At 38.1% G+C, this 24,169-nt stretch overlaps 1 protein-coding gene across 13 annotated transcripts in view; it reads left to right on the plus strand.

Moving 5' to 3' along the window:
* The window catches only part of SPAG9 (sperm associated antigen 9), a 134,027-nt gene that overhangs the window by 76,625 nt on the left and 33,233 nt on the right, over positions 1-24,169 (plus strand). For 5 of the 13 annotated variants that reach the window (XM_043584045.1, XM_043584049.1, XM_043584057.1 and 2 more), the window contains 8 exons: positions 9,277-9,484; positions 10,004-10,103; positions 15,764-15,885; positions 20,658-20,669; positions 21,916-21,930; positions 22,404-22,461; positions 23,251-23,403; positions 23,839-23,890. In XM_043584045.1, coding sequence (XP_043439980.1) covers positions 9,277-9,484; positions 10,004-10,103; positions 15,764-15,885; positions 20,658-20,669; positions 21,916-21,930; positions 22,404-22,461; positions 23,251-23,403; positions 23,839-23,890 — 720 coding nt within the window. The remainder of the gene's footprint in view (positions 1-9,276; positions 9,485-10,003; positions 10,104-15,763; positions 15,886-20,657; positions 20,670-21,915; positions 21,931-22,403; positions 22,462-23,250; positions 23,404-23,838; positions 23,891-24,169) is intronic. The other 8 variants (XM_043584048.1, XM_043584050.1, XM_043584053.1 and 5 more) reach the window with 3 other exon arrangements.

Below are 24,169 nucleotides of genomic sequence, written 5' to 3' on the forward strand. Positions count from 1 at the left end.
ACCCCCCTGCCAACTTTTGATAAATTGAACAGTTGAGAAGGGTTAAAGATGATGATGATCCAGAGTCAAAGATCATATAACAAACATTGAAAGGCGGTGTGTTTTTTTATAAAGTGAATCATGCCTTGATAATCTATGGCTTTTTGAGAGAATTAACAGAGAGCTAGCAGCCATATTTTAGGCTTTGAAAAACACTTTGATGAATTTCCAGACCAAGAATATTTATTTATTTATTTATTTATTTTAAATTTTTTTTTTCAACGTTTTTTATTTATTTTGGGACAGAGAGAGACAGAGCATGAACGGGGGAGGGGCAGAGAGAGAGGGAGACACAGAATCGGAAACAGGCTCCAGGCTCTGAGCCATCAGCCCAGAGCCCGACGCGGGGCTCAAACTCACGGACCGCAAGATCGTGACCTGGCTGAAGTCGGACGCTTAACCGACTGCGCCACCCAGGCGCCCCAAGACCAAGAATATTTAAAGCTTATGGTTGCTTTGTGTTTGAGAGAAACACTTGTCTCATAGAGGGCAAATGTAGAGATAGAAACAAAGAAAATGAACAAATAGTTGTTTTTGTGAAAAAGGATTTCAATCTTGGTCATCCTTCGATTATTAGTGATATCTAACAGTTTCAGATATGGCAGTGGGGTGAGAGGAGGGTGGAGTAAACATTTCCAAGTGTACTGGAATGTTTTGCATGTTAAATATGCAAGATGATTAGAATAGATTTCAGGAAGGTCTCAGAGTTGTGTGAAAAGACAAAAGGATTAAATGGTGTGCCATTTATTGGTAAAGAGTTAGGTAAGACATGATCCAAGTGCTGATTTCTGAGCCACGATTATCTTTTAAACTAGAGGCTTAAGGAGGTGTTTTTAAATGAAATTAAAACAAAGCCCCCAAACCCTCATTTTAACAGAGTAGATTATGGAGCACCTGGGTGGCTCGTTCGGTTAAGCATCCAACTTTGGCTCAGGTCATGCTCTTGTGGTTCATGAGTTCGAGTCCCACGTCAGGTTCTCAGCACAGAGCTGGCTGTGGATCCACTGTGGATCCTGTGTCCCCCTCTTTCTTTGTCCCTCCCCTGCTCGCTTGCTCTCTCTCTCTCTCAAAAATAAATAAACATTAAAAAAAAAAGGCCCCAAACAACAACAACAACAACAACAACAACAACAACAACAACAACAGTAGGTTACAGAGATCTTATTATCCTGAGAGGTAGAGCAAGCCAGATATACCCAGTAAATACATGATCTTGTTATCTCTTGCATAATATTTCCTTCTTCCCAGGAGTGTCCTGAACCTCTGAAGGCTGTAGAACAGGATGTGAGAATGGTGTTTCAGATCACTTTACAGAAAGTAAACAAAAGCGATTAACTATTGGTTATTTACTCATCTGCTGTTCTCAAGACTACTGATGTTTTTCACTGAAATACAGGAGAAAATTATATTTCTTCTCCAGTGGTTGCTAGGGCTTTATTGTAATCTATAAATTATTCCTCCCCTAAAGCCAGCATTTTAAAATAAAGGAGAGAAAATATAAGTAAATCCTATGGAAATTCAGCCTATTTCCATCTATCCATTTCCTAGGTAAGAAACATACAGATACCCCTGTACAAATTTGCAGATGCCTTCCTCGGGACAGAATGGACATAACTTGTATGTATCCTGGAGACTGCCCCAGCGTGTCATTTTCCCGTGGGCTGCCTCCCTAGTTGAGCAGATTTCTTTAGCTTCAATCAGGGCACCATTTGGCTTTATTGACTAAACAACTGTTGTGAGCCTTCTTCACGTCAGTCTTGATAACGCTGGGCACTGGGGATAGGATAGGACAACAAATAAGATTCTCTGCTACCCACTACTCACCCAGGTCCATGGAAGCCCTTCATCTCTCAGTGACAGTGAAACAGCGCCCCCTTTGTTCAGAAATATCCTCAGGGCCAGGACATTCATACCTCTCCTTTAGTAATCAGAATTTTCTTAAACCCAAAGTATAATTAACATCTAGAGTTAGTCCATCTAACTGTGTCTAGAGTTAAGGTCCTCAGTGTTTCTTTGGGTCACACACTCCTTTAAGAATCAAAGTTACGAAACTTTCCAGAAAATAAATGTACACACAGAATTTTGTGTTTCTCTTATGCCATACAGAGAGTTGTAAATCAAAAGAGCTTAAGAACCACTGCTTTAGACATTTCACTTTTACTTGTGGAGAAAGAAATGTAAACATAAAAATTAAAATATAAGGTGATAAGTGTTATAGTGGGGATTCATGGAGCTGGTTACCTCTTGTAATTTTGTCTTTACTTTCATTAGACTTAAAAATCTTTGACTCCAAAAGACAGACTTAGGGGGCGCCTGGGTGGCTCGATCAGTTGGGCATCTGACTCTTGATTTTGGCTCAGGTCGTGATCTCGAGGTTTGTGGGACGGAGCCTGCTTGGGAGTCTCTCTCTCCTCTGTCTCTGCCCCTCCCCCCTGCTGGCTGGCGCACGCATGCTAGTGCTGTCTCTCTCTCTCTCTCTCTCTAAGTAAATAAACAAACAAACAAAAAAAAGACTTATGTAACAGAGTTGCTTGCACTTTTATTTGGCTTATTTCAGATGAAGTCAAGCAGGCTACTTAGGAAAACACTGGACATTTCCAAGTTGTCCTTCGTGGAATAATTTATCTTCAGTAATTGTAAACTTACAGTGTCTCAGAACATAAATACTTATGGGGGAGTGGTGACTAACACATGACCTATGTATTCTGTACAGGACTGAGCACACGAGGGAGGCGTTTGATGAATGGAACAACTGAAAATATTTTCTAAAGGCTTGTAGACTTTTAGCCTGATCTCTAAAACCAGTAAGAAAAGGGCACAAAGACCAGATAGCTTTTGCCATGGTATCTCAAGTGAAGCTAAAAGTAATGACACCTGTTTTCTTTTGTGTGTAGTAAAATACATACAGTATACAATTTACCATCTTACTCGGGGTGCCTGGGTTAAGCGTCTGACTTCAGCTCAGGTCATGATCTCACAGTTGTGAGTTCAAGTCCCGCATCAGGCTCTGCGCTGACAGCTCAGAGCCTGGAGCCTGCTTCAGATTCTGTGTCTCCCTCTCTCATAGTCTGTATCTCTCTGTCTCTCAAAAATAAAATAAAAATTAAAAAAAACAACAACACAATTTGCCATCTTACTCATTTTTTAAAGCACACAGTTCAGCCATGTTAAGAATATTCACATGGTTGCGAGACAGATCTCCAGAGGTTTTTCGTCTTGCAAATATGAAACTCTATACCTATTAAACAAGTTGCTCATTCCCCCTCCTCCCAGCTCCAGTAACCACCATTCTACTTTCTCTTCTATGAGTTGGACTACTTTAGGTACTCATCTATGTGGAATCATGTGGTATTTGTCTTTTGTGACTGGCTTATTTCACTTAGCATAATGTCCTCAAGATTCATCTCCGTTGTAGTATGTTTCAGGATTTCCTTTCTTTTTAAGGCTGAATAATAAATACTCCATTGTATATATAGACCGCATTTGATGTGTCCATTCATCTCTTGATGGACATTTGGATCTTCAACCTCTTGGCTATTTTGAATAATGCTGCTATGAACATGGGTGAGCAAGTATCTCTTCATGATTCTGCTTTCAATTCTTTTGGATGTATATCTGGAAGGGGTATTACTGGATTGATCATGTGGCAGTTCTGTTTTTAATTTTCTGAGGAAATACCACACTGTTTCCAGGGCAGGTGTACCGTTGTATAATCCCACAAACTGTGTACAAGGGTTCTAATTTCTCCACATCTCACCAACTCTTGTTATTTTCTGTTTGTTTTGATAGCCATCCTAATGAGCGTGAGGTAATATTGTAGTTTTGATATGTATTTCTCTGATGATTAGTAATGTTGAGCATCTTTTTGTGCTTTTTGCCTGTTCACATAACATCTTTGAAGGACACCTATTCTATTAAAACACAATTTAATATGCATCGGAGCGCCGTTCCCCTATAGGCATAGCACTGGAATCCCAAATCAGCATCCTTCTTTTTGTGGACATTCTCCAGTGACATGCTCAGCCTACAATGTGAGAATCCCGTAAAAACTGGAGGGGGGAAATGGGTTACAAATTAGTACATTTGATAGAGATTTGACAACCATGTAAGGCACCCAGTGCCACATGTTTGAAGAGGATGTGTTAAGGACACCAGGTAATTGGAATTGATAGGGCAGTGGTCTTCACATAAAGAGGCAATTGTAATCGAGACTTAGCTAAACAACGGGTGTTGGCAGGGGTGCAGAGAAAGGGGAACCCTCTTGCATTGTTGGTGGGAGTGCAGACTGGTTCAGGCATTCTGGAAAACAGTATGGGGGTTCCTCAAACATTTAAAAATAGAACTACCCGATGATCCAGCAATTTGCACTACTTGGTATCTACCCAAAGAATACAAAAATACTAATTCAAAGGGTAACATGCACCCCAGTGTTTATAGCAGCATTATCTATAATTGCCAAACTATAGAAGCAGCCTAAGTGTCCATCGACTGATGAATGGATAAAGATGTGGTATATATATGCACACACACACACACACACACACACACACACACACAATGGAATAGTACTCATCCATAAAAAAGAACGAATCTTGCCATTTGCAAAGACATGGATGGAGCTAGAGAGTATAATTCTAAACAAAACAAGTCAGTCAGAGAAAGACAAATACCATATGATTTCACTCATATGTGGAATTTAGAAAACAAAACAAATGAGCAAAGGGGGAAAAAAAGAACAAACTTGATGGTTCCCAGAAGGGAGGTGGGTAGGTTAAATAGGTGATGGGGATTAAGGGGTACACTTGTTGTGATGAGCACTCGGTGATGTATGGAAGTGTTGAATCACTATATTCTACACCTGAAACTAATATTACACTGTATATTAACTCACTGGAATTCAAATAAACACTTAAAAAAAGAAAAGACCATTAGCTAAAACAGTACAACTTGGCAAATGACTGGTATAAAATAGGAATTGGAGGTCTCCACAAGTCACAGACTGAATGTCAAATAATAGCATGCAACTCCCCTGTAACTTTATATTGAATAATTTATATAAATGCTCCCAGTTTCCATTAGGTTCTAATAAGAATTTTCTCATTTTGCATATGCTATTTTATGAACCTACTGTTGACCAAAAGTGATGTGTTTTATCTTTTAACAGGTTAATATTTAGGCTTGTCTTTCTTCACTGTATCTTAGTTGGAGGCATTGTTAGTGACAGAGTTTCATAATTTCTTTTGTAGTAGGTGCAGTGTAAGAATATTGTGCCTCCAGGGCACCTGGGTGGCTCAGTCGGTTAAGCGTCCGACTTCGGGTCAGGTCATGATCTCACAGTTCGTGGGTTCAAGCCCCGCATTGGGCTCTGTGCTGACAGCTTAGAGCCTGGAGCCTGTTTCAGATTCTGTGTCTCCCTCTCTCTCTGCCCCAACCCCCACTTGTGCTCTGTCTTCCTCTGTCTCAAAAATAAACATTAAAAATTTTTTTTTGTTTAAAAGAATATGGTGCCTCCAAGCAAACACTGTAGCAGATACTTTTCCTGTCAGTGCTTTTACTAATCTCAGGAGCTTTATGTCACCACTGCTTGGGGGACCAACAAGAAATGCCACTTTTGAAAACTGTCCCCTGAAATTCACAGCTTTTCCCTCCTCAGCTCTCATGCTGTGTCCCTGAGATCCAGAAGTACAGCCCACACAGTGAGCTATTTTAATGAGTGTAAAATATTTTTATATGGTAAAAGTATAAAAGGGAAGTAAGTTACAGATAAAAAAACCTCATGTTATTTGGATAGCCCATGACAAATATAAAACATTTTCTTCGTGGGGTGCCTGGGTGGCTCACTTGTTTAAGTGTCCGACTCTTGCTGACCCAGAGCTCCATCTCATGAACTGTGGCATCATGTCCAGAGTCAAAACCAAGAGTTGGACCTTTAACAGACTGAGCCACCCAGGCTCTCCACATTATAGCTAATTTTATCAGCATATGGTTATTTAGTGTTGCACTTCAGGTGACAGATAAGCAGTTATCTTAAACTTACAAGGCAGTAATGAATGGATAGCTCCCAATTCATTAGTAGTATGAATGGTGTTCTCAAAACTTTCTTTCAAAGTGAAAGATAACTTCATCTAGTTATACTAATTCAAATTTATTTTATTTTTAAAAAAATTTTTTTAATGTTTTTTTTTTTTTATTTTTGACAGAAAGAGACAGAGCATGAGGCGGGGGGTGGGTGGGTGGAGCAGAGAGAGAGGGAGACATAGAAGCTGAAGCAGGCTCCAGGCTCTGAGCTGTGAGCACAGAGCCTGACACAGGACTCAAACTCACAGACCGCGAGATCATGACCTGAGCCGAAGTCGGATGCTCAATCGACTGAACGACCCAGGCACCCCAATTCAAATTGATTTTAAACTTAATTTACTTTTTTCCTTTTTATGATAGTAATGCATGCCTACCATTAAAAAATTTAGAAACCGAGAAATATTAAAAGCAATAAAAAGTTTTTTTTACCTATTATCTGTAGCCACTTTATATAGCTAGAAGTTTGAGACTACATATATAGATTTATATTCTGAGTTTTGTAATTTTTTCTACTTACATGTATATGCATATATGTATGTATATATATGTGTGTGTGTGTATACATATATATATGCCAACAAGGGCAAAAGGAAAAGCAAAAATCACTTATTATCCAACTACCCAGTCGCAACCACTATCAAAATCATTGTTGTAACAGAGCTTTTTCTAGCCATGTTTTTTTAAGTTGCTCATACTGTACTGAATTGTTCTTTTGTTCTGTTTTGGTTTTTGAAAGAGAGAGAGAGTGTGCGTGTGCACATGTGTGCACGTGAGTGGAGGAGGGACACAGAGGGAGAGAGAGGATCTCAAGCAGTCTCCTTGCTGAGGGACTCAATCGTATAACCGTGAGATCGTGACCTGAGCCAAAATCGAGAATCAGATGGTTAACAGGCTGAGCCTCCCAGGCACCCCTGCACTGAATTCTTTCAATTCCCAGTCTCATTTGCAAAATATTTTGAAAATTTTCCATTTCAGGAAGTACCCTTCTACAACACAGTTTTTAATTGCTGCATATTAGTCTCTTATATGGATATGGTGTAATTTGCTTAATCTGTTTTGAAGCATTTAAGTTGTTTGCAGTTTTTTGCTGTTACAAATTATGTCATATGTACACTCTTTCTTTAGAAGTATATATATGTAGGGGCGCTTGGGTGGCTCTGTCGGTTAAGCATCCGACTTCAACTCAGGTCATGATCTCATGGTTTGTGGGTTTGAGCCCCGCAAACTGTGCTGACAGCTCAGCCTGGAGTCTGCTTCGGATTCTGTGTCGTACCCCCCGCCCCTCCCCCACTCACGCTCTGTGTCTCTCTGTCTTTCAAAAATAAATAAATGTGGAGAATAGCACGCATTTTCTGGGATGAAGGTCATTGGCAAACACTTGGGTTTTAACCATGTGTTAGAGCTCAAGCCCACCAATAGAGGCACGATACTCAGACTCTTAAATGGGTAACTCATGCAGGAGTGGCATTCACATTCTGTGATGTTTTACGTCACTCATCATTTACAAACAAAAATCAGGGGGAAAAAATAACAACAACCCTCAGAGCCTGGGATAGGGATGAAGAGTTGGGGGCAGGACACTGTGGAAGGGATAAAGAACTTTTTTTAAACTTTAATTTCAGTTATTTATTCAGTTTATATATATGTATACATATGTATATACACACACACACATATGTATATATATGTATATATATGTACACACACAAATATATGAATATATATATTCAGTCATATAATGTCAGTTATTTATAAATATTTAGTTTCAGTGTTATATTTGAGACTGACAGTGTTATAGTAGTTTCAGGTGTATAAGAGAGTGGCTCAACAGTTCCATATACTCCTCAGTGCCCATCAAGATGAGTATACTCATTGATCCCCTTCATCTATTTCACCCATCCCTCCACCCACCTCCCCTCTGCGACCCATGTTTTTGTTCAGGATAGTGAAGTGTCTGGTTTTCAGTTTGTTTCCCCCTCACCACTTTGTTCATTTGTTTCTTAAATTCTACATATGACTGAAATCATATGGTATTTGTCTTTCTTTGACTGGCTTATTTCACTTAGCATAATATTCTCTAGCTCCATCCATGTCGCAAATGGCAAGATTTAATTATTTTTTTTATGGCTGAATAATATTCCATTGTATATATACACCACATCTTCTGGATAAAGAGCTCTTGATTTGCCACAGCAAATACAATTTATGTAAATCTATGTTCTCATCTGGTAATTGGTTTTATATTTGTTCAGCCACTCTTGGTAGTGAAATTTGTACTACATCAAAATTCATGATAGCAAATTAATATTAGGAGATGATAATGAAGGTGAAAATGTTTTAATGTTGTAAAGCTAAGAGTTTTGGTGATAAAGTTCTCCAAGTGTGATTGCTTTCATTGTCATTTCTGTCCACCATAGCACCAGTAGTTGACCGTATGACAAAAATGCTTTCTTATACTTGGGTAGAGTTTTAAATTTGAATTTGAGCATACTCTGACTTCTCAGCACCAAAACCAACCTAAATCTCTCAGATGGTGTAATACAAAGCTTAGAATATGCTTTAATTTTGATTGGTATATTGTTAGTTTTTAACAACGTTCTTTAAAAAGGATAGCATTTTAAAGGGAGAAATAAGAGTCACTAAAGATCATCCCCCACCATAGCATAATTTAATTTTTTAAGTTACGTTTATTTATACTTTTGCCTTAGGCCATGTGTTTCAGAACTCTCAGAGTTGTGCAGAGTGTATTGTTATACATTGTAATAATTGCTAACACTTTAAATACTTAGTATGTGTAAGCACTTCACTAAGTCTTTTTTTTTTTTCTTTAATGTTTATTTATTTTTGAGAGAGAGAGACGGGGTGAGCAGGGGAGGTCAAAGAAAGAGGGAGACACAGGATCCAAAGCAGGCTCCAGGCTCTGAGCTGTCAGCACAAAGGCCGACACAAGGCTCCAGCTCACAAACTGTGAGATCATGACCTGAGCCCAAGTTGGATGCTTAACCAACTGAGCCACCTGGGTGCCCTTCAGTCAGTGACTGTTACTGATTTTTTAATAGAATTTTCTCTCTGTAAGTCTTTTCCTTAACCCATTTAAGAAAACGGTTTAAAGTAAATGAATCATTTAAAGATTTTACCATAATTCTTTTTATTTTGTAGGATGAACTTTCTGATGTTAGCCAAGGAGGATCTAAAGCTACCACTCCAGCATCAACAGCTGCGTCAGATGTGGCAGTAATTCCTACGGATACTCCCTTAAAGGAAGATAATGAAGGATTTGTGAAGGCTGCAGATACACCAAATAAGTCAGAGATAAGCAAGCATATTGAAGTACAGGTAGCTCAAGAAACTAGAAATGTATCAACAGGTAAGTGACCTCAGTTCTTACCTCAGTTACTTTCTGGCAAAGATCATGTGGGTATGAAAAGATACATTTTAGGAGTGTTACTGCTTTAGAGTTATAAAATTATCTTCAATTGTAAATAAGCTGAAAAGAGGTGATGATCAAATAAAATTTTGGACAGCTGGGTTTGGGGAGCCTGAAACGCAGGAGAACAGTCTTTTTCTGCCCCTGGCCTTAGATCATAAGTCTTCATCTTTAATTTCTCTGTGTTTCACTCCTTAGTTAGTAAAAAACAAAAACAAGGCGTTCTGGCCTGGGATGCAATGGACTGTGTCCCAAGAAACCCAAAACAAACCAGTTTCTGATATTGACTGTTAATTGAATATATGACATGTTGTCTAACCCCATGTTTCCTAGAACCCACTCCTTAAAATTTTTTTATGTTGAAATGATGAATTTACAACCATTAAAGCAACAGGATTTTTATATTAGGGGCAGTATGTGATATATGCATTATTTATGTCATCTTGTCCTTTTCCTAAGGTTCTGCTGAAAATGAAGAGAAGTCAGAAGTTCAAGCAATCATTGAATCCACTCCTGAGTTGGATATGGACAAAGATCTCAGTGGATATAAAGGCTCAAGGTACTGTAAATGTTAAATTAAGACATCTTATCCTTCCTTTTCCCCTCTCCCAGAAGCATACTGTTGTTCTCTGGTCTCTGGGCAGAAAAAATGCATTCAAATGTTTTGCTGAAGAAATGTTGGTATTATATTCCAGTTTCCACTTTTGAAATGGTTTAAATATTTTGTGAAATGTTGCCATTGCAGCATCAGGGGTTAGAAACATATGGAAGGACAGGGGAAAAAGACAGCCAAGGTGTAACCAATACTTTCTGGAATTTGAGGAAACAGAAACAGGAGTAGGGGAAGTAACAATTTGAGCAAACTTTGTTCCTTCCCCCAGATCAGGAAAAAGATTATGTACCCCCTTAAAAAATGATTTCAGGGTGCCTGGCTGGCTCAATTGGTGGAGCATATGGCTCTTGATCTCAGGGTCGTGAGTTCAAGCCCCGTGCTGGGCGTTGGAGCCTACTCAAAAACAAAAACGACTCCCCCCACCCCCTAAACTGTAATGCTATCATTATTGGAAGAAATCAGTCTCATTTTACATGGGGAGGCTGTTTAGTGGTGGCAAGAGAACTGTTATGTGTCATCTAAATCTTAATCAAGGTCGTCTAAAGCATATGGATGTTCAAGAATGTCACACAGGAGCTACTTCCCTTCTCCTAATTTCATCCATAACATTTATCCTTTAATAATAATGACTGTAAAATTACCATTGATTGATCATCCATAACATTTATCCTTTAATAATAATGACTGTAAAATTACCATTGATTGATCACTGCAGTCATGATCAAAAGCATGAACCTAGAGTAAGACTATGTGGGTTCAAATACTGCCTTGGATTTGAATCTGAGATATATTTTTTCATCCATAAAAGAGAATTCTGGGGTGCCTGGGTGGCTCAATTGGTTAAGTGTCTGACTTCAGCTCAGGTCATGATCTAGCAGTCCATGAATTCCAGTCGTCCGTGAACTCGAGCCCTGTGTCGGGCTCTGTGCTGACAGCTCAGAGCCTGGAGCCTGCTTCAAATTCTATGTCTCCCTCTCTCTGCCCCTCGCCAACTCACGCCTCTGTCTCTTTCTCTCAAAAGTAAATAAACATTAAAAAATTAAAAAAAAAAAAGGAAAGAATTCTGATAATACTTAAGATGATTGTGAGAAGTAAATGTATGTTAAATCATTGGCAAAGGGCCTACTTTAATAAAATGTTAGGTGGTATTGTCATTATCCTCATTTAATATTTTATATATATATGTATTTATATATATAAACATATATAAATATATATATATTTATATAATATATTATATATATATATATATATAGTTTATTTATTTTGAGAGAGAGCAAGAATCCCAAGCAGGCTCTGCTCTGTTCAGCACAATGCCTGATGCGGGGCTCAAACTCACAAGCCGTGAGATCATGACTAAGCCAAAGTTGGATGCTCAACCAACTGAGCCACCCAGGTGCTCCTCATTTAATATAGTTTTAATTGCAACCTTATGAAGTAAATATCTTTATCCCCATTTAACAGTCAAGGAAGCTCAGAATTGTATAGTAACTTGCCCAAGATTACCAAGTTAGCAAGTGGAGCTGGCATTCAATCTAAGACTCTCTGATTTCAAAGGCTGTGTCCTGTGAAAACATCTTTTCTTTTCTTTTTTTAATTTAATTTTTTATTTTTTAAAATTTACATCCAAATTAGCATATAGTGCAACAATGATTTCAGGAGTAGGTTCCTTAGTGTCCCTTATCCATTTAGCCCATCCCCCCTCCCACAACCCCTATAATAACCCTCAGTTTGTTCTCCATATTTATGAGTCTCTTCTGTTTTGTCCCCCTCCCTGTTTTTATATTATTTTTGTTTCCCTTCCCTTATGTTCATCTGTTTTTTCTCTTAAAGTCCTTATATGAGTGAAGTCATACGATTTTTGTCTTTCTCTGACTGACTAATTTCACTCAGCATAATACCCTCCAGTTCCATCCACATAGTTGCAAATGGCAAGATTTCATTCTTTTTGATTGCCGAGTAATACTCCATTGTATGTATATACCACATCTTCTTTATCCATTCATCCATCGATGGACATTTGGGCTCTTTCCATACTTTGGCTATTGTTGATAGTGCTGCTACAAACATGGGGGTGCATGTGTCCCTTCGAAACAGCACACCTGTATCCCTTGGATAGATGCCTAGTAGTGCAATTGCTGAGTCGTAGGGTAGTTCTATTTTTAGTTTTTTTGAGGCACCTCCATACTGTTTTCCAGAGTGGCTGCACCAGCTTGCATTCCCAAAAACATCTTTTCCTTACTGTTTATTTAAAGGTGTAAACAATGCAGAGTGTAAAAAGCGAAATTTGCTTTTTATTTGTCCTCTCCTAAGCCTAGGAGATGCTGCTGCTTATAAGCACTTGTGTGCTTTTGTCATTCTGAACCTCTGTAAAAGTTAAAAATATTATTTTTATTAGACTCATACATGTGTGCAGTATTAAGGTCAAGTGGTAATAATACAAAATTTGAAGGGCAGTAGTAGTCCCTTGCCCCTGCCCACCCCTCATTCCCATTCGCAGTAGGCAGTGTCTCTCTCTTCTTCATTATCTTTTTCTCTCCCCCCACCCCCCACCCCCTGCCCCAACAAAAGTGGCTCAACTTTTCTGGGGAAACGAACAGGACGAGGAAGCCTCTCTGTAGGAACTCCCCTTGCTGGGCAGGACTGCCAGGCCCCAGGTCTGTCTAGAAGGCAGGAGAGGGATCAGCGTCATGCCCCCTTTGGTCGGTCCTGGGAGCAGGGATCCAGGCCCTTGCTACTTGGGGCCGAGGTGGGAAACAGCTTTGCCTGTTTTCCCAGGGTCTCCAGCGAGTGTCCATGCTGTGCTCGGAATTGATACCAACCTTCTTGTGGGGCAGTTCAATGTTGAGCTCAACTCTCCCCCAGCATGTTGAGCCCCAATTGACCTCACTAGAGCGGCTTTCACAGGTTGTCCATGGAGAACTTAGGCTTCGGCACAGCTGAGGCTGTGGTGTGGTGGCAGCCACGTCTTAGTTCTCTTTTGCCATTTTTCTTCAGGTATCGGAATCACATCCTTATGGTTCTCTTCCTTGCTCCTTCTGTTTCTCAGCTGAGATTCTGTGAGAAAATTAAGTCCTAATGCCCCAGGGCATCCCTTGTGCTAATGAATTAGCTACACTCCTGTGCATCTAGAATGGAGACAACAGTCACTCAAATCACTTTCTGTGTTCTGTGGATCAAATGAGGAACCTGATTTTATTTTATTTTTGTGATTAAAAATTTTTTTTAAATCTTTATTTATTTATTTATTTATTGACAGAGAGAGACAGAGACAGAGAGTGAGAGCAGGGGAGGAACAGAGAGAGAGGGAGACACAGAATCTGAAGCAAGCTCCAGGCTCTGAGCTGTCAGCACAGAGCCCGAAATGGGGCTTGAACCCATGAACAGTGAGTTCATGACGTGAGCTGAAGTCGGATGCTTAACTGACTGAGCCACCCAGGTGCCCCAAGGAACCAGATTTTAAAAACGCTGATACTAGCTGTTGGCTTTACAGTGAAAGATGACAAGGATAGCTCCTTAAATCACCATCCTTCCTTTCATCCTCCCAATATAATTCTGTCTCTGTGTTTGTTAAATTAACATTCATTATTTAAATCATCATGACTATATAAATACTGATCACGGCTTAGCCACAGAATATATTGATTACATTTACTTTCTTTTTTTTTTTTTTTTTTAAATTTTTTTTCAACGTTTATTTATTTTCGGGACAGAGAGAGACAGAGCATGAACGGGGGAGGGGCAGAGAGAGAGGGAGACACAGAATGGGAAACAGGCTCCAGGCTCTGAGCCATCAGCCCAGAGCCCGACGCGGGGCTCGAACTCACGGACCGCGAGATCGTGACCTGGCTGAAGTCGGACGCTTAACCGACTGTGCCACCCAGGCGCCCCGATTACATTTACTTTCTTTTACAACTTTATTTTTTCTGGACTCAGTAAAACCCTAGTGGGATTTTGTTTTGTTTGCTTAGGCTTAGGTTAGTAGCAGGGCGGGGGCAGAGAGACGGAGAGAGAATCTTAAGCAGACTCCATGCCGACATGGGGCTCAATCTCATGACCTTGAGATCAGGACCTGAGCCAAAAGCAAGAGTTCTCTGGGGGCGGGGGGGAGGTGTCACTGTTCCGGAGGATTGGACCTCACTGTCATAGGGTTTCTTGTGCTTTCGTCCTATCCTTCTGTTTTAGGGTCCCCCTTGCATGCACCTGTCTATAGGTTGCTGGTTCCTTCAATTCCTGGGCTTCTCAGAGGTTCTGGCAACGTGCTGTGTTCATTCCTCCCTAAACCCCAGTGGCTTATCAGATTTTTCTGGTCTGTCATATCAGTTTCTGTTACTGGCCTGTTTTCTATTTTAACAGAATTTTGTTCACATTTCGTCTGCTGAAATTTCTTTATCTATTTTCTATGTCCTATTGGGTGACAAATGACTATGTCTAGTCCAGCAAGTTTAACTAGAAATCCTGTGCAGGATAGTGTTAGTGCACACACAAACATTTCCCCATTTCCTTCCATATTCCTGCAATAAAGGGCTTATATATACACTGTTTTGTAACTTGCTTTAAAAAAACAAAAACAAAAAGCACCTCTATATAATGGGCTTCTTTAGTTTGTAAAGCTCTACTTTGATGTTTTTAACTATAAAGTTAAAAGTCTTTAACTTTTATGTATATCCATAACTTACCTCTGTCCTGTTAATGATCAGTTAGGTCATTTCAATTTTAGCTACTATAGGAATGCTACTCTGATCATCCTTTTACATTTGTAATTTCCTTCTTATGACAGGGTTTTTTTATGATTTTTTTAGACTTTGGCTTTTGGGGTCAGTGGGTATTTATATTATAAATTTTAAAGATTCTGTAATTTCCCTTAAAAGAAAAATAAAACAGCCATGCCAAGTTATACCCAGATAACATATAACACGGGAGTTAACATCATGCATTCTGAAACCTGACTGTCTAGGTTTGAATCCTGCCTCTTTCTCTCATTTGCTGGACAATCTTGGCAAGTTCCTAAATCTCTTTAGTTTCCTCTTCTATAAACTTGGGATGATAGCACCTCCTTTATAGAGTAGGTGCGAGGATTCAGTAAGGCATTCTTGGTAAGGCGCTTATACAGTGCCAGATGCCACGCAGAACAGTGCTGTGTTGGCTGTCATTCTGTATTTTCATCCTGTATTTTCTTCCACAGTTGTTTTGTTTTGTTTTGTTTTGTTATAAATGTTTATTTATTTATTTTGAGAGAGAGAGAATGCTGTTGTGGCGGGGGGGGGGGGGGGGTGGCGAACAGAGGGAGAGGGAGAATCCCAAGCAGGCTCCATGCTATCAGCACAGAGCCCAGCGTGGGGCTTGATCCCACGACTTTGAGATCCCGAGCTGAAATTAAAGTCAGACGCTCAACCGACTGAGCCACCCAGGTACCCCTCTTCAGTCATTGTATCTGTGGAATTTGATGAGAATTTCTTAGGAAACCTTTCAGAAATCTTTTGAAATTATGTTTTGTATTAAATATAAATTTAATAGGCAATTACTTGCCTATTGTATTCATTTTACACTGTTGACAACGTCTTTGTAACATTTGTTGATTTGTTTGTGTTGTTTTTATTGCATAGCACTCCCACCAAAGGCATAGAGAACAAAGCTTTTGATCGCAATACAGAATCTCTCTTTGAAGAACTGTCTTCAGCTGGCTCAGGCCTAATTGGAGATGTGGATGAAGGAGCGGATTTACTAGGTATGATAACTTATCTGAAGAAGTATCATACTGTTTTAAAAATAGATTTTAAATGATTTAATTGAACATTACTTTAAAATGTCCTCAACAGTTCAGTAGCACACAGTGATTGCACTTTCAGGTAATTAATAGGAAAGTATTCTTTGAGATTATGAAAATTTTAAATGAAAGCATCTTTGTATGTGGATATCTCTCAAATTGAATTGCATTTAAATTTGTATTTTGAAATTCACATAGCACATTTTATTGAGTCTGTGCTATATTCCAAGAACAATATTACACATAAGGAGCACGGTGGTGTGTGTGTGTGTGTGTGTGTGTTTGTGTATAGACTGATAGATAGTTCCTGGCTTAAGTACATTTCTTTTCTTTTTTCTTCTTCTTTTTTTTTTTTTAAATGTTTACTGATTTGGGGGAGGGGCAGTGAGAGGGGGCCAGAGGATCCAAATCAGGCTCTGTGCTGACAGCAGCAAGCCTGATGTGGTGCTCGAACTCACAAACCGCAAGATCATGACCTGAGCCGAAGTCGGGTGCTCAACTGACAGCCACTCAGGTGCCCCTTAAGTAGATTTCCTTAAATTCTGTTGACTTTAATTAAGTAAGAATATATAATACTTGTTTTTTTTCTGAGATTTCACAGAATATTCTGTTTTAGCTTTATGGGATGTAATCAGTTTTGAGTTTGTGTTGTTGAAGAACACCTGGTTTGAAAAGAATACTGCATTTAGCTCTTTTAGTACTTATCTGGTGACCTTTGCCAAATGGCTTATCCTCTCCCAATCTTAGTTTCTTAACTATGAAATGAAGGAACTGGATTCTTGTTCAAAGATTGAGCCAGCTGTGGCTCACTGGCCCAAATCCAGCTCCTCTCCTGTGTGTATGAATAAAACTTTATTAGAACACAGCCACTATCATTTGTTTATTTATTATGTGTAGTTGCTTTGGACCCAACAGCAGTTCAGTAGTCTGTAACAGAGATCATATGGCTTACAAAGACAAAAGAGTCACCATCTGACCCTTTACATAAAGAATGTGTAGACTCCTGCTCTAGGTGATCTATAAAGTTTCTTTTAATGATAATTATGAGATTCTGACTTAATGTCAGTTAGCTTTGATGTACCCTTCTTATAATTTAAAACCTTACAGAAATTGAAAATCTTACCATATTAAAAAACCTATGCCTTTGGAATAGATACTGGTCTCTAAAAAAGTTTTTGTATCTATTAGTGTAATTATAATAAAGACTATATAGTGTTCTCAAAAGGTGCTCTTTGTTAGTTCTTGTGAATATAGAATGGGATTGCTTGTGTTAATTTGTGTTAAATTTATTGATTACCATTATGTCCTCAAAAGTTTGAAGTATTTTTTGAAGGAAATGTAAGCTGTGTCTAAATGGAGCTCACAGTCTATTTCACAAGGGAGATTGAAAGTTTATCATAAATAAAACTATTCTCAGTTAGTCATAGACTTCCACTGTTAAAGTCTAAGTAAAAGATTGGAAGCAGTTGAATGAGTTTGCATTTCTCAAGGAGGGCTAAAGATTAATTCTTAAGGAACATTCCATTTTTTAACATTTAAATTTACACTGTAACTTTAGTTAACATTTAATTATGCATAAAAAGTTCTGTTTAGGAAACTGAGTCCCTGGCAAAATTGAAGGGTATATGCAAAAAATGTTAGAAAGAAGAATTTTTAAGTGTTTATTATATACAGTAAGATTCACTCTTTATGGTGAATTTTTTGAGTTTTGACAAATGGGCACAATTTATAATCACCAGCAGAATCAATATACCCCCCAAAATTCTTTCATGCTGCTCTTTGTATTTAACCAGAGTGAAGCACTTTTTTTTTTTTTAAAGTTTATTCATTTTTTTTGAGAGAGAGAGAGAAAGAGAGAAAATGAGGAAGCAGAGGAAGGGCAGAGAGAGAGGGAGAGAGGAACCCAAGCAGGCTCCATGCAGGCGGTGCAGAGCCTGATGCAGGGCTCCAACTCACTAACAGTGAGATCATGATTTGAGGTGAAATCAAGAGTCAGATGCTTAACCGACTGAGCCACCCAGGTGCCCCATGAATGAAGTGCTTTTTTAATGTATACTCTTTATTACTTCATAATCTAATATTGAATAATGTAATTTTTGAGGTTGGTGGTTCCAAACTTAACTTTTTGGAAAGAGTTAAGAAGCCACATAGTATTTAGAGATAATTGTGGTCTTTTAAATCAGATGAAAGCTTCCACTCTTTAAGTCAGAAAATTAAGCATAATGAATAGGTTAACAGCAAAATCCTGATAACTCTGGTTTCCTTTCTACTTTGAAAATAAGAAATAGACTGTAAACTAGTGTCTTTTCCCTTTTTCAGATACCGATATATTTTTTCTCTAGAATGTTCCAGATTAGAAGATTTTACTCTATTACCTTAAGTGTAGTGACTCATGCTTACATGAATACCTTGTGGTCAAAGATGGTAAATGAAATTTCCAACTCATACATGTGTTCCCTGGCTTCTCTTCTGTACAGTTCTGTGATAGCAATTGAAGTGTAATACTAAATGGAAGATAGTGAAACTAACAAAATTGTTTCCCAAGGTTCTTTAATTCACTTGGGTTGATAAATAAGTACATAGTCCATTTCTGTGATTCATTATTCATTTTCTTAATTACTATATTATTGTAGAACTCTTTTCTTGTTCAAGGATATAAATTTTCGCAATCATTATGCCTATACTCAGCATTTAGAATTTTTTTTCTGATTTTAATTTAAAAGAGGCACCGCCCCCTACCCCCGTTTGTCCTTATCCTTTGACTTTATTTTCATCAGTTCTTTTTCTATTCACTTTGGTCATGTATTCTCTATGGCCACTTTCTAGAACTTGGAAATCATACATCCTACTCTTGGGATTTTCTTTCTCTTGTTATCTTCTATATTTTCAACTTTACTGTCTTTACTTCTTCTATTCTCATTTAAGCATGTTCAGATCTTTTCCATTTAAAAATTAAAGTACTGCCCTCTTCTGACCCTATACCTTCAGCACCTTTCCACCCAATCACTCCCTTTCTTTGCATTTCTGCTTTATACAGCAGTATCAGCGAGGTATCTCCCAGATGCTTGTGATACATCAGTGAACAAAGCGGACTTTTTGAATGTGTAGCTACTTTAAATTGCCAGGATCTCCCTTTTCCCACTCACACCTCTTCTCCTGCAGTCTGTGTGGACATTCTTCCCTGCACTCTCCTTGCCTGAAATAGCCTTCTTGTTTGCTATATCCAGCGGTTCCTTCTGGTTCCATCTACATTCTTTCATATGACTTCTTAGGTAGCATTTGTCTTTAACACCATCTTTGCTGAGTTTCTGTGATAACAGACTTTCCTGCATTCTTTCCTGCCTCTTTTCTTTTTCAGTCTTCTTTACAGGATCCTCTTCTCTCCCCACCTTTCAGATACCAGTGCCCCAGGCATGCTTCTTTGTGAAATCTTACTTGCTCTTGTTTCTTGGCTTTCATAGAAAAGTGCTCCACAGTTTTTATCTCCTTCTAAGATCTTTTTCTAGAGCCCCAGACTATTACTTCCAGGCAGCCCACAAGACACCTCTAAGATGATTTATAGCGCTTTACACTTGATGTGCCTAAAGCTCAGTTCATCATTCGTTGTCCTGTTCCTCAAGGCTATTCCTACCCCAGCGTGTACTGTCTCAGTGAATGAATGAGCTCAATGTCCACTCAGTTCTCCATTCAGGATCTCTCCTGCTTCCTTGAGAACCAATCACCAAAGCTTGTTTACTCCCTTTCTTTAAAAAAAAAAAAAAAATCTATATATCTATGTCTTTCTATATTCCCTTGCATATCCTCTTGTTGGAATTCTGCTTTGATCCCCTAGTTAAAGCTCCATTGTCCATGAAATGTATTCTCATGGACCTCACTTTCTTCGATGTGCCACACTTTGTTCTTTACTATAATTGTATACATACTCCTTTCCCTGGGGCTCTAAGCTCTGTGTGGCCAAGACAACTCTGTCCTTTGCTCACTAGTGAGTCTTTAGCACACAGCACAGCAGTTTAGCGAATGGATTGCTATGTAGTTCTATTAGTTTTATTTCACCTCTAAATCTGTGTGATTCTTTCACCTTTTAGAATTAGAACTCCTTTATGGGAGAATTCGTAAGAAAGCAGTGTACTTTTGGGAAAATGCATGTATAGGTAGACAAAATTGTGCATACTTTCTCAAGGGATTAACAGATCATTTGGAGGCCCAGCTATGGACGTAGCTTGAGGATTGGTGCTAACATCCAAGGGAGACTTCTATGATTTACAAAACTGCCAGGCAGTTGTTTGCTTGTTTTTTAATAGGTAAAGTTGGCAAATATGTTAGATCTACGTTTATGTTTGGTTGAAGCCTTGAATAGAAATGGGGCCACTTCAAGTTATGTTTTTCTTATAGTTAGGAGTTAGTTTTTATCAGTACATTTCAGAATGAAAATTTTGCACAATCCTATTGACCACATATTAAATTTATACACTAGATTTTGAGAGAACTCTTACTGAGAATGTGTAAACTTTAGAAACTACATTATCAGATATGATTCCCATATGGTACATATTTCAAGATTTTTTCTTATTTATAATATTTACATTGTGTTCAGCTAATGGTTGGTTTCTCTACATCTTTTAAATTTTATTGTCTCCTTTCTCTCATTTTGTCACAAATGAGCATAGATCTTGCTTTCTAAAAACAATCTAATTGTGATTCTCATTCATTTTTCTCTTGGGCTGCTTACCCAGGGGAATATTCTGGTGTGTATGCTTTTAAATACTTTAATATTACTGCTTTTTAAGCTAGGTGTTCTTGGCTGCTATCCTCATATAATGCTTTCTCATCATTTTTTTCTGCTCAACTATTTTTTTTTTTTTTGCCTTCCATATATTTTCAGCTTTTATGCTTATCTCCCTACATGCTTGAGAGTTTATAGCAAACACAGTCATTACATAAGCTTTTTTCAACCAATCTAAACCCTATTTCTTCTGACTGTAAAGCTTTATTGGAAGTTAACATTAGTGTTTAAAGCACATATTTCAGCAGTATCTTGCCAAAATTCATTTTGGAATTGGAATCTGGAAACTTTTTTAGTTTGTCTTTATTTTCACTTTTTGAAGAATATATAGATGATTAAATAAGCTACTGTTTCTGATATTTATTCTTCATGGTAGAAGTACCCTGATCTTTGAGAGTATTTGAGATAATTATAATAGACAAAATATGAGTTCCGTATATGTAAGCATTGAATTTTTAGCATTCCTAAGTTGGTTTTGTTTTAAATAATCTTTAAGCCATTAGAAATACTACCCTTAAAAAAATTATTTAAAGAAAAAACAATTCCTTTTCCTTATGTAGTTTTCTTTAGAAATATTTCTTTAGGATATTTCCCTTCTGTTTTGCTGGGTTGTGTGAATATTACTTCTTCCGCTGAATGTGTATTTTCCAGCATTAGCTGGGTTAAGTGAGTGATGGGTCTTTTGTTTTGCTTTGTTTTGCTTTTTTGATTTGGTAACTTTTTGAGATACATTCCCTAGTGTGTTGTTTTATTTCTTCAGTTTCTTATAATTAGCAAATTAAATAACTTTCTTCTCCCTAAAGATCATTGCATTGGATCTTGCATTGAATGCTCTATCTGCCAACCTTACAGTCCTCGTTAAATTATTAAACAGGATTCTGTAAAGTAATAACTGAACATTATCATTTCAGAGGTGGCACTTGGAGGGAAACTTTATATTATTGATGTGGGGTTTTCATTCTAATCCGTTTTCATTGTGTAAAAGAATTGGTAAAACATATCAAAGAGCATCCTTATAAATGAAGGAAATCATCTTAATTTCTGTCTTTTGCACATCATTATGCATTAAATCATAACACTGTGATTCCAGATGTATTTCATATCATGCATAAAACTTTACAGATTAATAATCTTTTTTCATGCTGTTTCTTACATAAAACATTTCTTGTTCTTTGTTTTTGCTTTACATGGAATGCATGGGCTTTAAGACCATAATTTCTTTGGTAAGGTTTCATCTGCATTGGGGTTCCGTCTTTCTTTGGCCTTGTTTCTGCCAGTTCTCTCTTAGTAAGACCTAATTTTTAGGCAAAAGCCTACAGTATCAGCAGTGATTTGGAAATGATTTTTGATCTGTATTAATGCTTACTCTTTTTTTTTTCTCTAAGTACTGCTACTTTTTAGAATATTTGGCAGAAAAGTCTTAATCATTTTGAAATACTATCTATGAGAAACAAAATATAGACTAACAGTTATAAAGAATTGGCTAACAAAATCCTTAGCTTTGTTTTGTGATCGATAATTATGATTTTATAACCTACACAAGTAGATATATCAAATAAAATTATAGACAAAATAAGGTTACTAAGGGACAGGTAAAATTTATAAATTAAAATTTGAGCCTATAGTTTACTATAATACAAGTTTATGTAATTTTTGATAATGTGTTTTGAGAGTTCTTATTTTATTGTTTTGGTAGGAATGGGTCGTGAAGTTGAGAATCTTATATTAGAAAATACACAACTGTTGGAAACCAAGTAAGTATATATCCAAAATTTTAACAAGGAGCACAAGATACTGAAGTTTCTCATCTGAGTCAGTGACCCTTGTTCAAATTTCTTACCTTTTTCCTCTGGGGTGTCTTTATTTCTGCATACATGTTTCGATGTATACCCAGGCCACCTTTTCAGAGCTCTCCTCCATAATTGGAGGTTTTCAGGTATAATTTTGGGGGTCTTAGGCCCTCAGACATATTGGGCTCAGGCAGGTTCTGAGTCATGTGGCAAAGCAGACAGTGGCCCTTTGTTAATTTGCTGTGTCAGAGCATCTTTGGAACACCCAGGTATATCCAAAATAGAATGCAGTTAGAGGCACTATACCTACCTGTACCCAAAAGATCTATATGTTAGATTTTTTTCCAGTTTTTTTTTCTTTAGACTTTTTTTCCTCATCAATTATTAAAGGTAAATTCAAGGATAAACCTTACTTTATTGATTAGGTAATTTTTTTTTCAGAACTTAACAACAGTACACGTATGGATGATGCCGTTTTGTAAAAATTTAATCTTAGTTAATTCTGTCATTTTCATTCGTTGGTGATCTGCCTTGCTTTATCCGTGTATTCTTCGATAAGTGAGAAGAGTAAAAACTTACATGGTTGCTCTGTGTTTTTTAATCTGTATTTACAAATGGCACCACATGGAATATCTCTAAAGTATTCAATTATTCAGCTTTGGTTGTATAATTACTTGAGTCTGTAAGAGAATAAGCTGAAAGACAGAAAGAGTATTTATTTGTAATGATACACTCGAAATACGTGTTTCTTAGAAATGCTCTGAATGTAGTGAAGAATGATTTGATAGCAAAGGTGGATGAGCTGACCTGTGAGAAAGATGTGCTACAAGGGGAGCTGGAGGCTGTGAAACAGGCCAAACTGAAGCTGGAGGAAAAGAACAAGGAGCTGGAGGAAGAGCTTAGGAAGTAAGTTTTCTCTGGAATCTTCTGAACCCACCTGTCTTTGCCGGTGTACCACAGAGGGGCCCAGGCGTCACCCCGAGACGGGTACCAGCTGCCTGGGAAAAGGCCGCTGTGCCGTGAGCCTGCCCCTCCTCTCACCCCGTGATACCATGATCACATTCTGGGTCTGTCATGATGTGAGAAAAAGTTAGTAGAACCATTCTAAAATTTGCTAGTAAGGAAATTAGCAATAGTCATTATTTTCCTTCACCCCACTTTCTTCGACACCGGTTTTTTCCCTGAGAACAGTGCTACATCAGTGTTGCCCTAAGTGAAAGCAGCTGAATACTCTGGAAAGAGACAGATAATCACTTAGTGTTGATTAACATTTGTGACCTACTCTTTTATTCCTTGAAAAGATGAGTGCAACTCAAATAACATATTCCATTTTTCCCCTAGAGCTCGCGCAGAAGCTGAAGATGCACGACAAAAAGCAAAAGACGACGATGATGTAGGTTTACAATCTTGGACTGTTTTTCTTACCATATTTTGGTATTTCAAGAAAATCTTGTTAATCTTTAGATATAGCATTATAAAAAGAAAGTCGGGGGGCATCTGGGTGGCTCAGTCGGTTAAGCGCCCGACTCAGTTCAGCTCAGGTCATGATCTCACAGTTTGTCAGATCGAGCCCCCCATCTGGCTTAGCGCTGACAGCATGGAGCCTGCTGGGGATCTTCCCTCTCCCTCTCTCTCTGCCCCTCCCCTGCTGGCTTGTACCTGTGTGTGCATG

Source organism: Prionailurus bengalensis, chromosome E1, assembly GCF_016509475.1.
Source record: "Prionailurus bengalensis isolate Pbe53 chromosome E1, Fcat_Pben_1.1_paternal_pri, whole genome shotgun sequence".
NCBI lineage: Eukaryota > Metazoa > Chordata > Mammalia > Carnivora > Felidae > Prionailurus > Prionailurus bengalensis.